Consider the following 13,094-nt stretch of genomic DNA (forward strand, 5'->3'; position numbering starts at 1 on the left):
GTCACAGCTCCTGTGGGCGTGACCTCCTAAGCTCAGCAAAGGTGCCTCGAGGCCCTCCCCTGGGTGACGAGGGAAGCGTCACCCATTGACACTCACCCTGGGCGCTTCAGGTTTAAGCCCTGAAGCGCCCAGGGTGAGTGTCAATCAGTGATACTTTGTCACAGAGTGGGTTGGGGTCAGCAGTCTCACTAACCCCATCCCACTCTGTGACGAGGCTGGGACTGCTGCCTTACCTCAGGTCAGCCAATGAGGGAAGGCAGCAGTCCCAACTCTCCTGGGACCTCGAGGCTGAAGGTAAGTGTGTGTGTCTGATGTTTTAAAATGAATGTTTGGTGCGTGCTTGCATCTTTGAATGGTATGAGTGTTGTTAATGGATGTGCGTGCGTGTCTGTGAAAGAATGAGTGTGTGTGAACTTTTAAAATGAATGTTTGGTGCGTGAGTGCATGTTTGAATGTTATGAGTGTTGTTAATGGATGTGCGTGCATGTCTCTGTGTGAAAGAATGAGTGTGTGTGTGTGTGTGCTTCCCGCCCGTCCACCTCCCTCCTAAAGCTGCCGGCCGACACTGTGTGCAAGACAAAGGCAGAAGAGAGTACAACATGAGGAAAATGTCTATGCTCAAAACAATGGTCCGATGTTGGCAGGCCGGTGGGGTACAGAATTGGGGGCCGGGGGTAGGATAGACTGGCACAGCGCAATAAGAGAGGTGGACTCGCCAAACGAGATCCAGTGCACAGATTTGATGAACTTTGTTTAAGCTGTTGGTGGATATGTGTATTTAGTAGCAGAACGTTTTGTTTATTAGGTTGAGGGTTTGTTGCAGAGCTGGGTGTGAGTTACTGTGCCATGAAATCAAATAGTGCATCAGGGTGGGGAAGCACTATTCAAACATTGTGTAGATCCACAAAAGGATATAAGTCTGCAGTTGTTTGTCACAGCTGTCTACCATACTTTTTACATTTTATCCCAGAGACCACCTAGTTGCTAGCTGTACATGCTTGAAACCATGGAAACCAATGTGAGCCGAGTAAGGGTATGCCCAAAGTGTCTCCCATTCAGATTTCTAGAAAGCAATTTCCTTACTTTGGCTATGTGGAAAAGGCATGTCTAGATGCAGGTTTTCATATTTCGATTATATATTTTTACTGCATACTGCCAATGTAAATTCCACGGAGTTTCACATAACAGTGCAAGAATGTAATAACGAACAACAGAGGTCCCTGCACAAGTGAGGCTTGACTATAGTATTGTGATTCCACAGCCGATGACGAACTCTGTGGAAATGTTTCTCTTTCGCAGGGACAGCAGCCGCATAACTCAAGGCACGAGCGAGACGAGGTAAAAATAAAAAAGCATTTACTTTGCCTCCGTGCTTGCCACCGCCTGCCGCCTCGCACTCCTCTTCTTCTGGTGTCCCAGTATTCATTGCTGGGACACCAGCGTAGGCTCCCTAGAAATCCTGGCACTGCTTTCTTGCAAACCTTGCATAAAAGCAGCACCAGAACTGGTCTGAGCGGCAGTGACTGCCGCTCAGACATAGCCCTGGGGTCTGTGCAGTTTCTCCGGATGGCCGGCCAAACACACATGCACACTTAGGTGCACTCTCCCCTCCTTTCCCCTCCCATTTCCCATGGCCCAGCCCCACCCCTCCCTGCACTGCTGGCTATGTCAGAAGCAAAAAAATAAAGCAATAGTAAACTATCGCTTCTGGCAATGCCAGTGGGGCGATGCTACTTCGCCATAGCAAAGAAGCTGCCCCTGCTCTTTCATTTAGTGTCACTTTTAACATCGCATGTGACCATATAAAGAGTTGTTGTCAATGTGTCTAACTTGTAAGATGAAGTACACAACCTGCTTGCTAAAGAGCAACAGTATAGGAACATGCCATCTTCCCTGAGTGAATCAAAGAAGAGAACCTGGCTGTTGCTGATTGTGACATTTGTCAGTTTTAAACTTGGAATGTTGGACTTACCATCTTCACACACCCTTGCCAGGAAGCGGTCCCAATCCCACAATGAATAGTGCCAGGCTCTCCAGGCACCCATTATCACATGAAAAATTCAACCCTGAATGAGTGTTTCAGAAATACTGGCCAAGTCCTCCCATTTTATCATAAACCAATTGCCATGCATTTGATTGAAAGGAGGGTGCACAGTTAAATACAATAGAATTGGGTTTGTTTAACCCATTAATGCCCTGTGTCTCTACCCTAACAATACCAGAAATCCAACTGGTATAGCCATTCAATAAAAAGAAAAGGGATTAATTTCAATGCGAACCAATTGCTGATTTTCAGACTGTATATGAAAAATACATGTATTTTATTCTCATACCACAAAAATGCAAATACTTACATCATATAAAAATAATTAAAAACCCCACTTTGTATTAATTGTTCTCATAATTTCCAACTTACTCCACATAGTTTCACTTTCTGGAGTATACCTGATTTCAAAGTTGCATGGCTTCTATTCCATTCGAATAGCACCACATTTTAGTGTCCTCCATTCCAGTCCCTGCCTTTAACTATACACCGTTGGATCACAGCCAACCAGTCATTCTGCTCATTTGTAGGCAATTAGATTGCAAATTATGTCACAACCAGCCAACCCGCCTTTTTAGTGATCATTTAAGTTCTAAAACTAAGAAAGCATCCCAGTACAATAAATAGGTGGTGACCCACAAACATGTAGTTTTAGACTGCATATCGTGTAAGTCAGAAGATTACCACAAAGTTATGTGGTTTTATCTTCGTGTTAGCGAAGTTTAAAGATAATGTGGCCACTTATTTATAGTATTACGTGCACTTGGATTTTGGGTAGAGAAATGCTTTTCATCCAGTGAACGAGAATATTGAATACAGTGCATTTAGAGAAAAAAATACCTAGAAAACGGAAAACCTGGTCCATTTATGAGTAAAAGGATCAAACAGTAACAGGCATTAAGCCTCAAAGAAGCAGATTATTCCAGAAAACCCATTCTGTAACCTCAACTGTGATCTAACGGTCTACAGACGAACAGAATGACTGGTTGGCTGTGATCCCCATACTCATGCCCCAATTTTACTTTCTTTTTTTAAACTCCTTACTCCACTCCTGCTTTACTCCTTTTTTTGCATACCTCTTACTCCTTTTCCAAATCCCTCACTCCCTCTACAACTTTATTTCATGTTGTTAAATCACTTAGTTTGTCTCTTCTTTTTCTTCCTTTTTTCATAAACACCTTGTGTCCACTCCTGCTTTACTCCATTTGTTTGGAAATCATCGTCCCAGTTCCCACTTTAATTCCTTTTTTTACAACCCCATAACTCTAACTTTACTCCTTTTCAAGCCCCGTACTTCCACTCAGTGCTAGTTACGCTTTACTTGATTGATTACAAATCTCTTATTCCTCTTTTCTCGTTTCTCTCACTTTTTTTTTTTTACAAATCCCTCATTTCTTCTCCCACTTGACTCCCCTTTTTTAACTTCCTTACTCCCTCTCCCACTTTCTTCACATTATTTACAAACTCCCTACTCCCGCTTTATTCCTTTTTTAAACCCCTTGCTCTCTCTCTTGCTTTACTCTTTTCAAACCTTTTAGTCCCCTTTTCTCTTAGCGCATGTTTTTTTCAAACCCCTTACTCCCTCTCCCACTTTACTTCCTTTTAAAACCCTTACACGCTCTCCCACTTTCTTCCCTTTTTTAAACCCCTTACTATTTCCCATTCCCGTCCGTACTTCCACCGATACTGAATATCTAACCCTTTTTCCATTCTACTGTTTATCATGCTGACTTTTAAAATAACATTTATGTTTTACATGGAAACGTATTGTTGTGGAAAAATTATCTTATAATTTTGACCTTTCCCTAAAATGAAGTTTCGTCAGGCTGACATTTTTTCATTTTAGACATTTGTCAAAATTACGGTTTACCACACAAGATACCTCCTTAGACATCAGCATTAAAGACTTTCAACACCCTGGACAGCTTCAGAGCCCTCCATGGAGCTTTCATAAGAGGACAGTGGGTTATTGCCTCCTATGAAGAGGTATCCTGCACAGTTGTATGGGAGACAGTGCCCAAATCTGTCTTCAAATCATGAAGCATAGCCACGGCTAACTTGAGCAGTTAGGGGTAGATACATGAGCCTACCAACATTCTTCTCAAATATGTTGAACAATTATGTTATGGTGTTTATTAAAGTACTGTCTATTTTAAAGTGATAACCCTGGTTGATTCATCACACTTGTTGGGTGTGCCATAGCGGTGCTGTCTGGCTGACTGACTAACCTTCATGAGCTAGTCTTTGACTGCTTGCCTAATCTCCCCAAAGAGTCAAGGAGGATTTGGAGGCCAAAGTTTCTATCCCATACACTAGAATGGCATCATAGTCACTGTCACATTTGGTACGTCGAAGAAGTCCTACAGCTTCAAGGACCTGGTAATGCTCGAAAGAGTAATATAGTCCTATTGAATTAATAGACAATAATGGCCATCTGACTATGTAGTGTCATGCTGTTTTAAATCTGGGGGCATCACAAGAGATGTAAGTGATATAGACTTTTAATTTTCACCATTGTTCAGTGTTTTAACTGAGAAATGATCCTAATTGAAAACAAATCACATTTTCTTCTTTAAAGGAATACTATAGGCTGGATAATAGTCTTTATATATTGTGATAACTGGTATGTATACCATGCAGGCTATTGTTCATGGCATTTTCCTTGATGCTGGAAACCAGATGCTTCTGAATGGTCAAGGGATGTAAGAGAGTTTTTTTGCAGTTCTTTTATTGGTAATCCTGGCTCAGTTGGAAGAATATTTAGTTTCATATGCAATGCTATTTTATTGCCTGTACGTTTTGTTTTTAGATCAGGTTGATCGTCTGGTACTTTTTCAACTTGGTGTAGGGGTAGATCATGGTCTGTTCTATTGAAAACAATGCAAAAGATCTGGATGTATAAACACAAAAAAGATAGAGACACACCCTGAAGCATAATCATAATAAAAAAGGATCTGTGCAATTCCCAGTTCGTAACAAATTAAGATATAATGGCAAACTTCCTATAAAAAAAAATCTACTTTGTAGATGAATTAGCATACAAACCTAGAAATCTAACTAACATAGAAATAAGTCAACAGAACAAAAATAAGAAATTCCTCACATATGCACTAACCTAATTTCATACATGCTGAAATTGAGCCAGGAGGTGAAAGATTTAAGACAAGATATACCACAACTCAAATTAAGAGGCCCAACTGAGAACCTTTCACATGCCCTCAAACGGTTTGAAAATAAAAAACAATTAACCTACATGACTGAAACATCAAACATGCAAAATGTAAAGGGCAAGGGAAAAAAGCTCCACCTAAACGATACCCCAGGCCTTGCCATAATCCAGCCCCAAGGTGAGTTCTAGAAGAAAAGCCATAATCCAAAAAAGCATTTAGGTCCTGGGACTGCCAGACTCACGATGGTGGTCAGACCGCCGCAAAAGCAGTGGTCCATCCTCCATATTATGACCTTGGCAAAGTCGACATGGTCCGACAGCTGGCACTGCCAGTTGACAGCCTGGCGGTGCCGGCGGTCTTAATCTTCCAGGGAATGCTGCAAGCAGCTCTGCCCTCTGGATTACAAGTCCCCTTTCCTCCAGCGTTTGCATTAGCGGTTGGATCACCAGGCAAAGGCTGGTGAAAGGGGTGTTGGGGGCCCCATGGACAGCCCTGTTGCGCTTTTCACTGCCCGAACTATGGGGAGTGAAAAGCGCAACGGGTGGTGTCAAACCCGGCACACCGCAACATTGCAGCCAGCTCAATTATGAGCCGGTGTCAATCTTTCTACCCGCAGGCCCAGCGGGAAACTCGTTATAGGGCCCGTGGAGGGACGGCCGCATAGGCGGTCATCCCATCGCAGGACTTTGGTGGGCGGCCAACGCTGCCTGCCAAAGCTGTAATGAGTCCCTAAATGTCCAAGTCAACTATCACGATGGGACACATACAGATGGGACACCAAAGAAGTAGTGAACAAACAAATATGCTGCAGAATTTGTATATAAGTGACTGTGTCGGATCAACCCAATGATCAGACAACAGCAAATCACAAGCAACCTAAAATCTAAGGTTAATATACACCTGTAACAATGTACTAGATGATTAGACAGTCACAGACAGACTGCGTGACACATGAAACTTCGCCATAACCAATTCTTCAGAAATTCAGCAAATGAATGTAGATTATCACTCAAAAAGTCTATAAGTGGTTAACAGGCAGCTTGTGAGATGACACCATCAAAATGAGTGCCCTCAAAATGGTGAAAAGGCACAACACAGACTCAAGAGCCAGATATTTTAACTGATTATATCTTTCTGTGCACTTAAACTCAAATTGGATGAATTTATGCTGAGATCTGTCCCGCTTACAACCCATTTCAGAAAGTAGCATACAAACTGGAATGAAATATCCTTTGAGTTGTTGGTCAGTAAACACAAGCATCAGAGAGAACACGGTTTAAATAGTGAATTGTGTAGGCTCCACAACGTTGAAGAAAATAGGACCCAAGTAGCCTTGCATCCTAATTTTCAAACACATGAAGAAAGATGACAGGGACAGAATACCAGCCTACGTTGTTTCCTCATTTGAATATTGTAAACTAGAAAAGAACAGTCAGCAGGCAACAAAACAACAAGTTAAGCAAAACGTCCAAAGAAGATTTTAGGCCTGATCCTGAGATAGCTACCCAAATACAACTGGACTAAAACACTAGGGGAGAAGAAAACCACATGTTTATCACGGAAATGTGCCTACCATTCCACAAAAGTCAGATTCCAACATGCAATGCCCTTTGCTACCTTCTCCTCGGGTTCGAGGACTAGTCTAGTTTGGAAAATCCAAATGTTTTATGTAAAGTTGAAAGTGACCACAGTGCCCTATCCCTACTCATCAAAGAAAACCGATCTCAAGAACCAGTGACTACTAATTCTACGGTCAGATAAGGGTAACATGTAATCAGCCCCAAATTAAATAATAGCAAAACGGGGCTGACACTGAAAACGTATCTTAAAATGGAGACAGAAAATAACTATCCAAAGACACTGGCTGTCAGGAGATTATCAAGTCCCTACTAACATTAGTTTCAAAACAGCTCTCTAAAATCCTGAACGTCAGAAGAAAGTTCACCATCACAGGATAGTTTGATAAAGAATACAAAATATTAAATGAAGGCCGGAAAACTTTAGTGGGGACAGGTGGCGCCCTGGAGGAAATTCGAGAAAGATAGATGTGCCTACAAATAGTTGATCAAACAAAAGAAAGCAAGGTATGCTTTGAGACAATTGCTAATGCTAGAAAAAGCTGCCTTCGAGAAAGATGGGCAGTCATTCTGGCAGCAAATTGACAAAGTCTTGGAACAAAAATAAATTTCCTAGAAGCCAGAATTTCATACACAACTGGAGACAATACATTCAGTATTTTAACCTACTGATCAATGCCACATTGCAGACCTCTGTAAAACCTCTAATAAACAAATGAGAACAAAAGACATGAAGTTCTGCGAGGAGGAACTTATACCAAAGTATATTCAAAGAGCAGAATTTGTTATCACCAATAAAGGACATAGCAATGGGAAAAGGTCTGGGCCCAAATATCATACCAGCAGAAATCTTCACCCAAATGGTGACAAAGCACCCATAACAGCAGCAATCTCTGAGCCCGCATGACAAATACTAGCCCTGCAACCCGGCAGAACAGAATAATTGTATCTTTGTATAAGAAGGGCTCTAAAAAACTACCCTAAATTTAACAGACTAATCAGTCTTACAGACATCAATTGTAAAACCTTTTCCAAGCTGCTACGCAGGGTTTTAGGCAACTGGGTTCAAAAGGGAAAAAATATCAAACCCAATCTAAGACGGATTGAGAAAGGTCTGTCAACGATTGACTAAATATTTACTTTTCATCATTTCATACACAAGTACAGCTCAGCAAAAAAGATGCCGTTGTATGTAGCATACATGTATGTACTTCATGGCCACCTTTGACATAATACCGAGACATAAGCTACGGAACAATTTGAATGGTTTGCCTGCTTCACTGTCATTAGTAAAAATGTTGTTCTCCAGCATGACATCTCAGGCTCAATCAAAAGGACATCTTCAGCAGCAAATTTGCCACTGTATGTGAAGAAAAACAGAGGTGCTTGCTTGCGCACATATTGTCAATGTATAAACTACCTGGCAGCAATACAAAATGTCTCAGCAGTTGAAGGGTTCTAAGTCCCAGCTCTTTCATACGCGGATGACTTAGTGGGAGCAGTGAAAGGGCATCGGACATCATATATTATGGACAATGAGTGGCCTTAATTGAATTTAGAACAGCTCCAGTCTTCCCATTAAAATTCAAATTTAGATTTGTTTAAAACGTATTAGTTATTTAATAACATATTTAATCGTTTGTGTAAGTCTGATGAATTTTTTTTCTTCTGTATTTTGTGTGTATTGTTATGTGGTTCAAATCATTGAAAATGCCTAGGCCGGGGTCCTCAGTTTCCAGAAATGATTCAGTGGGAGTCCCTGGATTTCAGTAGTGAGTCACTAGGCATCACCAGGTTCCAGTACAGGTTATGTGGGGGTCCACAGGCAAAATCACTGTTGTAGAGGGTCCAATTAATCAGATAGAAGAGAGATGTTCATAGCAGCAATTGAAGAGCTGTGTGTGATCCAAGTACTGCAGCACCAAGCGGAGGGGGGGGTCCATGTAATGAACCTCTGTTTCCAGTGTAACTCCATTTGAAGTTTCCACACTCAATCTACAAGCCCAGGTCTCTGAAATGTGACAATAAAGATGATAACCTGTGATTTTCTCTCTCTCTGTAGGAATTGCTGGCACACCAGTGACATTTAATGAGAACGGAGACTCCCCGGGGCGGTACGACATCTACCAGTACCAGTTCAAGAACTCAACGCCAGAGTACAAAGTCATCGGACAATGGGCTGGTCACCTGCATTTGAAGGCAAGTGTATGGCCCAAGGGTAATACTTGAGCCCTGGATCACAGATCCTGTCAGGATGAATCTGCAAATGGATTCCAAGCCATGTTGTTGGGAGTGTTATGCTATCTTGTGTCCACAGCTGCCCTGCCATGACCTGTAAGGACTGTGGCAGGTATATTTCTATTCTGTGTCACGGAGGGGGTCTGACATGGTCTGCGAGCCTGCAGTCTGTCTGCTGTGGCAGATATTATTTTATCCTGTGTGACAAAAATGGTCTGAAATGGCCTGCAAGGACTGGATGTATAGTAGTCTTGAAGGTGTTATTACATCTACTGTCACAGGGCTCAAAGAGGGTTCTGTAATGAAACAGCACTGTGGGGTAAGGGGTGTAATCTTACATTTGTTGTGTTCTCAGTACCAAGCACAACATCAGCCATGTGTTTCGGCCACTACACTGTTTTTTTTTTTTTTCAAATATATTTTTATTAACTGTTTGCTGTTTTACATATGTAGGTCTGTTTACTGTAACATTTTGTCCTTATTGTACATTTCTGCTCACTGAGCCGCAACTCTGTTATACTTTGCTTGCGATGCGTGTTACAATTACTTGTACATTTCAATGATATTATAATATAATACTTATACATCAGTATTTCCAATTCTAAATCAGATCACTTTTATGTTGTCAGTACTTTCAGTACCCCTTGTTACCTCTTGGATATTGTGAACTAATAACAGACTTAACTCAACTTCAAACTTTGAATAAACTTATTGGCTTAAGTGGGTGGATCTGCTTAATTTCTTAATGGGGCAATTGTCAGGGCATTACTTGTTATGTAGGGTTGGCCTGTGCTTCGCGCCCCTCCGTCCTCTATCATTTTAGTTATTGTGTCCTGTCCCCCCGCTCACTCACTCTCCGCGTCTGGCTCGGAGGGGCGCCTAGTATTCCTCCTGTCATAGTTACGGGGACCTTCCCCCACGATCCTATCTGCTGGCCATTTCAATTAGTTCATCCCACCCCCTCAGGTGCTTTTGGTCTCTTCGTTAGGTCATCCCAGTTTGTCACTAGGTTTTCCCACTCCGAGGCGATGGGAGTCTGGCGTACCCCCTGGCTTCTTCGGCCTTAAGGACCTGCAGCTCAGCTCTGGACCATCTTGTGACATCACTTCTCCATTCTGTCAGAGATGGGTGAGTGGGAGACTTCCAACCCTTCGTAATCAGTCTTTTATATAGGGCTAGGGACAGGTCAAGGAAACGGACCCCTACCCTACTCCACTTGATGCCGGTTCTAAGGCCCAATAGACACATGACAGGGGTTGGCCTGAGCTCCATCTCGAACAGCTCCGTGAGGATTGCCATCATCGCGTCCCAACCCCTCTGGAGTATTGTGCATCCCCACACCATATGGTCAAAGTCGGCCTCACCGTCCCCACATCTTGGGCATGTCCTGGGCACCCCCCCCATATATGCGGTGCAGTCGTTGAGGAGTGAGGTATGTTCTGTGTAGATAGTTTTATTGGACGTATCTCAGCCTCGTGTTGCGCGAGATCATCCTGGGATAAGCTAGTGCTCTGTTCCACTCGGATTCAGACAGATCCCGCCCAATTGTCTTCACCCATTTTTCTCTTAGGGAATGCAGGGGGTCCACTGCTGCTTCTATTTGGGCCCGGTATATTTTTGCAATCAAGTGAGGTTCCTCTCCTGCTGTCAACAGGAGGTTCAACACCCCGTGAATCGTGGGTTCCGCGTTGATCGTGTCTCAATGCTCTTTCAGGGTGTGCACCAGCCTCCTGAAGAGTAAAAATTGTCCTTGCGGCACTCCCCCCCCTGCTACATCAGCGAAGCTCCTCAGCACCCCCTCCTTGAATAGCCCCCCCACTGTCACTATCCCTGCTCTCGTCCATGGTCCCAATCCCAGCCCCCCTCGCTCCCCCACTCCCGGGTCCAGAGCGACGGCCGCCAGCGGCAGAGCGGGAGAGTACGGCGGCCCCACCCCAGTCCTTTTCTCGCACCGTTTCCAGCATTTCATCGCCACATTGCACATTATGTTGTCTCTTATGGGGGCAATCTTCCTGCCCACCATACTTGCTGCTATCCGAGCTGTGTCTATTACTCCGTGCGCGGTAGCTAGGTCCAGCCGCCCCCTGCCCGCCAGCCAGCCGGCCACCCATTGTAGCTGGGATGCCAAGTAATAAGCCTCGAAGTCAGGAGCACCCAGCCCCCCCAAGTGTGTCGGTCTACAGATGGTCGAAAGCACTGTTCTCCTGCGACCCTCATCCCATATCAGCTCTCTGAGCAGAGCATTCAGCTCTCGGAACCATGCAGAGGGGACCTGTAGCGGTAAGTTAGCAAAGTAGTAAAGGAGGCGCGGAAGCATGATCATTTTTGAGAGCGCCACTCTGGCCATTATTGTTAGCTTCAATGATCTCCAGAACCCCACCGAGGTGCGCAGGAATCCGAGTGTCCTACCAATATTCCCGTCTCTAAGGTCGTTCAATTCGTGAAATATCTGTATGCCAAGGTATTTGAAAGTCCGCGGGGCCCAGTTTATATCCGCTGGGCACGCATCAGGGCGCATGCCGTCTGACAGCACCGGGAATACAAATGTTTTCCTCCGGTTAAGTCGGAGACCAGATATGTCTCCTAAGTCTTCCAGCGTCCCCAGTGCCCACGTGAGTCCGCTTGTCCCGTCTCTCAGGTAGATAAGTATATCATCAGCATACAGAGAAACAATATGCTCATCCGGACCCCACACAATTCCCCTACCCATGCCTTCACATCGCAGCCGCGAGGCCAGGGGCTCAATTGCCAGAGCAAACAGCAGTGGGGACAAGGGGCAGCCCTGCCTAGTTCCCCGGTAAACTGGGTATGCACTAGAAATCGTCCTTCCGGTCTTAACTCTTGCTAGTGGGGATGAGTACAACAGATCCACCCATTTCACCCATTCCTCCCCCAGCCCCATTTTAAGCATCACAGTTCTTAAGTAGTCCCACCTGATAGAATCGAAGGCCTTCTCGAAGTCCACCGCGAGCAAGACCACCGCCGTCGGCCTCAGGTTCTTAGGCATGTGCAGAACCGTAAAAACCCGTCTCAGGTTCAGGGAGGTATTACGGCCGGGGACAAAACCGTTCTGGTCAGCGTGCACCAGCTTGGTCATAAGGGGGAGTAGCTGAGCACCCATGATCTTGCTAAGAATTTTGAAATCGCTGTTTAGCATTGATAAAGGCCTAAAGTCCGCCACCGAAACTTCCCTGTCTTTTGTCTTGGGGAGTGGCACCACCAAGGCTTCCCGCAGTGTGCACGGTAGCTCTCCTTGTTTCAGTGTCTCCGCATACATCTCCATCAGTTGGGGAGCCAGCAGTGATCTGTATTTTTTATAAAAATCCATGGGGAGGCCGTCTGTTCCTGGGGTCTTTCCAGGTGCTAACTGTGCATCGGCCACTACACTGTTATTATTTAAAGTTGTGCAACCTGTTCACAATTTGATGTGAGGCTCAAAAAACAAAGTGAACCTGTTTATGCATCATTTGGCAGCAGATGTTCTGTAAGGCCTAGCTTTCTATGCAATTTATTCTATTTCATGCCTATGTTAAACATTTTAGAGGTGTGCTTTCGAAAAATGTTCCCCTTTGTTGTCTCTATGTGTTGACTGCTGTTTGGGGTGTTGGCTTTTCTTCATTCTGTGACAGAGCCTATATAGGATGGGATTTAAGGTTCTCTGCACCCTCTGGTTTTAGAGGGGGTTCTATCCTGTATTATAAAGGTAGTATTCGATGATTCTTAAAGGGCTGTCAAATTAGTCTAGGCTGAGCCCCAGAGCTCCGTTAGGATGTGTTTGTACGGAGTGCATTATGTTATAGAATAGGTATAGCATGGTTCTGTAAGGGCTCCACACTGTGCTTTGGGGGAGCGGGGTCTTGTCTGTGTCCCAGAGGTGATATAAGATGGCTTTTTAAGAAGAGCCGACTATGTCTAATGGGGTAATTGTTCTGTTGTAGAACAGAGCTCACCTGGGATTTTGCCTTAGGGTCTGAGTGTCCGGTGCTGTGTGGGTAGGTGTACATCCTGTGTTCTGTTCTGTATGGGGAGGTTTGCATTCTGTGAGCTCGGCTCTGACATGGTTCC

General features: G+C 44.2%; 1 protein-coding gene and 1 long non-coding RNA gene across 2 annotated transcripts in view; one reads left to right on the plus strand and one right to left on the minus strand.

The window, feature by feature from the left end:
* Window positions 1-13,094, plus strand: part of GRM4 (glutamate metabotropic receptor 4) — a 970,099-nt gene that overhangs the window by 793,680 nt on the left and 163,325 nt on the right. Inside the window, exon 8 of the mRNA XM_069238851.1 lies at window positions 8,854-8,990. Coding sequence (XP_069094952.1) covers window positions 8,854-8,990 — 137 coding nt within the window. The remainder of the gene's footprint in view (window positions 1-8,853; window positions 8,991-13,094) is intronic.
* The window catches only part of LOC138300025 (uncharacterized), a 169,297-nt gene that overhangs the window by 94,261 nt on the left and 61,942 nt on the right, over window positions 1-13,094 (minus strand). The window lies entirely within an intron of this gene.

Source organism: Pleurodeles waltl, chromosome 6 (genome assembly GCF_031143425.1).
Source record: "Pleurodeles waltl isolate 20211129_DDA chromosome 6, aPleWal1.hap1.20221129, whole genome shotgun sequence".
In the NCBI taxonomy this organism is placed as follows: Eukaryota; Metazoa; Chordata; class Amphibia; order Caudata; family Salamandridae; genus Pleurodeles; species Pleurodeles waltl.